This window comes from Psammomys obesus, unplaced genomic scaffold, assembly GCF_907164565.1.
Source record: "Psammomys obesus unplaced genomic scaffold, mPsaObe1.curated_primary_1811, whole genome shotgun sequence".
Taxonomy (NCBI): Eukaryota; Metazoa; Chordata; class Mammalia; order Rodentia; family Muridae; genus Psammomys; species Psammomys obesus.
Window position 1 is genome coordinate 678,111 of NW_026596201.1, and position 3,761 is coordinate 681,871.

General features: G+C 36.9%; 1 gene segment (V, D, J or C); it reads right to left on the reverse strand.

Moving 5' to 3' along the window:
* Positions 1-360: 360 nt before the first annotated feature.
* LOC129667997 (immunoglobulin kappa chain variable 6-17-like) lies at positions 361-3,074 on the reverse strand. The segment is given in 3 exon segments: positions 361-385; positions 2,514-2,823; positions 3,008-3,074. Coding segments are annotated over 3 exon segments (384 nt in total).
* Positions 3,075-3,761: the final 687 nt, after the last annotated feature.

Genomic DNA, 3,761 nt, shown 5'->3' on the forward strand with positions numbered 1-3,761 from the left:
GCAGTATTTTTTGTTCTGACAACAGGGATTCTCTGTGGTTTCTGATTAGGCCTGCTAGCAAGTGAGTGCACCTTTAAGTGAATGCTTGCAGAGCCCCAGCTTCAGGGTCCATCTATGATAGCAGCCAGACATCCCACACACACACTCACTGTGGGCAACATATGGATCCTTGAGACAGCATTCTCAATATTGAAGCCCCTGTTCCATGGGTCTACCAGTGGAATCCAGGCAAACCATTAAAATCAGAAAAGTTCCAATCACAACACATCCAAGAAATCAAGACTGCCATGAAAAGACAAAATCTAAGAATAATAGGAATATAAAAAAATAGGATTCCTGGCTCCAAAGAAACTCTTCCGGTCACTTCATAGTGAAAACACTAAACCTACAGAACAAACAAAAACATATTAAAACCAGCAAGGGAAAAAGGCCAAGTAATATATGAAGGCAGACCTATCAGAATCACACCAGATTTCTAAACAGAAACTATGAAAGCCAGAAGCGTCTGGGCAGATGTCATGCAGACTCTAAGAAACCACAGATGACAACCCAGACTACTATATACAGGAAAGATTTTAATCAATATAGCTGAAGAAAAGAAAATATTCTATGACAAAACTAAACTTAAACAGTATCTACATAGCAACCCAGCCCTACAGAAGATAATTGAAGGAAACTTCCAATCCAATGAAATCAACTACACCCAAAAAAATACAGGATATAGATAACTTCACAACAAAAAATGAAAGGAAAGAAGCATTGAAACACAGTGACACCACCAACTCCACAATAAAAGGAACTAACACTCATTGGTCACTATTATCTATCAACATCAAGGGCCTCAACTCCCCAATAAAAAGACACAGACTAACAGAGTGCTTGCGGAAAGAGGATCCAGCATTCTGCTGTATTCAAGAAACACACTTCTGAAACAAAAATAAACATCTCGGGGTAAAGGGCTAGAAAAATGTTTTTTTCAACCAAATGGAATGATTAACAAAGCTGGAGTAGCTGCCTTAATAAATAATAAAATAGAATTTCAACCAAAATTTATCAAAAAAGATAAGGAGGAGCACTTCATTCTCTTCAAAGGAAAAATACACCAGGAGGACATCACAGTCATGAACATCTATGCCCCAAATACAAGAGCACTTGCATTTGTAAATGAAACATTATTAAAGCTTAAATCACACATTGATCCCAACACTATTTCAATACTCTACTCTCATCAAGGGAGAGATCATGTAGACAGAAGCTAAATAGGGAAATAATGACACAGATGTCCTAAATCAAATGGACCTAATAGAAGTCTACAGAACTCTGTACACAAACTCAAAAGACTACACCGTTCTTTCATCATCTCATGGAACCATCTCAAAAATTGACCATATAGTCAGGCACAGAGTAAGCATCAACAGATACAAGAAGATTGAAATAATTCTGTGTATTGGATCAGACCACCATGGCCTAAAATTAGACCTCAGTGACAACAGAAATGACAAAAAGCTTACATACACAAGGAAATTGCACAACTCTCTACTTAACAACAGCGTGGTCAGGGAAGAAATGAAAAAAGAAATTAGAAACTTCCTAAAATTCACTGAAAATGAAGGTACAACATACCCAAACTTATGGGACACAATGAAAGCAGTGCTAAGAAGAAAGTCCATAGCACTAAAATGTCTCCAAATAGAAATCTGAGATATCTCCTACAAGCGTCTTGCTTGCACACATAAAATCCCTAGGGGGGAAGAAAAAGAAGCAACCTAACCAAAGAGGAGTAGACAGTTGGAAATAATCAAACTCACACCTTAAATCGATGAGTTAGAAACAAAGAAAACAATGCAAAGAATCAATGAAACCAAGAGCTGTTTCTTTGACAAAATCAGCAATATAGACAAACCCTTAGGAAACTAACAAAAAGGCAGGGAGAAACTATCCAAATTAGCAAAATCATAAACAAAAAAAAGAAGACATAATGACAGACACTGAGGAAATTCAAAGAATCATTAGGTCTTACTTCAAAAGCCTATACACCACAAAATTTGAAAATGTAATTGAAATGGACAAGTTTCTTGATAGATTTCATTTACCTGAGCTTGAGGACTTCTAATAAAAACGAATAATTTCATGATGCTGTAGTCTATGTAAATAATTTTAAATTCTATCCTATTTTATACAGATTCATCATAGTCTAAAGGCATAACAAAGAGATATCTAAAGTCAGCATGACAACATAAACTTCACTGATGCTTCTTGTTGCACTGTATCTTCTCAGTGCAAAACCACAACTTCTAAATCTCTTAACTTAGCTTCTCCTTTTTATCTATACACACCAGTGTTGCCAAAAATATGGAAGAAAGGAGGCGATCTCTTAATTAATTTTCTACTGAAAGGTTGCATCAATTAGTCATGCTTAGCAGATCTTAGGCAGAAGGGGGAAGTGTGCAGACCCAGGACTGTCTGTGGTGTAGGCAGCTGGTGAGACTCTCAAGGAGGTTTGTGTTGGAGGCTGAAGCACTGTGGGAGGAGTATTGTCATACTGCTGACAGTAATAAACTGCCAGGTCTTCATCCTGCACACTGCTGATGCTGAGAGTGTAATCTGTCCCAGATCCACTGCCTGTGAAGCGATCAGGGACCCCAGTGTATCTATTGGATGCATCATAGATTAGTAGTTTAGGAGGATTCCCTGGTTTTTGCTGGTACCAAGCTACCCAACCACTCACACTCTGACTGGACTTGCAGCTTAGGGTGATTCTGTCTCCAACAGATGTGGACATGAATTCAGGAGACTGGGTCATCACAATGTTCCCCTCAGCACCTGCAACCAAAAATATACAATGAGTATACACATATACACACAAAGAGTTCCTGATACAAATGCTGGGATCTAAAATGCCTTTCCTAATGGCATTGCCTGCATACAATTTGTTTCCTATAGTAAATAGATGTTTCTCTACAAATGAATTACTTTGATGATATTCTAATAATCTTTAATGTCTCACCAGACAACCAGAGGAGCAGGAATATGAAGACCTGGGTGTGTGAGTCCATCTTGGTTTTCCAGGCTGTCTGATGCTTTTCAGTTCTCAATGCGAAAGCCTGGTTTATAAACTATGTACAGCTGGGCTGGCTTATATGGAACTATGCAAAGTAGACATGAAATGAGAAGGTAAATAGCCAGGGTACTGGGTTGTGAGAGAATAGAGGTTAAATCTACAGACAAAAATATCATCAAAGCAAATAAGCAGTCACTAGGGAAAAAAGTAAAAATAGAAGCTCAAGGACCAACTTAAGAGCTCTTAATCTGCAAATATCAAGACACACTCATGACAGGCTTCCATTAAAAATCAAAAACAATTAAAGCAAGTGAGTTTAATAAAAATAACACTAGAAAAACATTGATTACAATCATGAGGAAACAATATCATGATCAACAACAGCAGAAAAAAACAGAAGAAGCAGAAAGAAGGAAGGAAAGAAAGAAGGGGAAAGTAGAAGACTAGGTGAGAGAAAGGAAAGAAGGAGAGGGAAATCTGGATTTTATATACAGGTAAAATTTACTCATAGGTAAAATCAGAAGTTTAATAAAGAAAAATAAGGTCACTGGGATTTAAAGATTATCTATTTAAAGAATATTGGTTGTTAATATGAAAAGAAAACTATTAATTATTTCTAAATTACTTCTTCTGCTAATGAACACAGCCATAAAAATGAGAATATTTTGTGTCAAATCATCTTTGAAATCTTGCTTTCAAT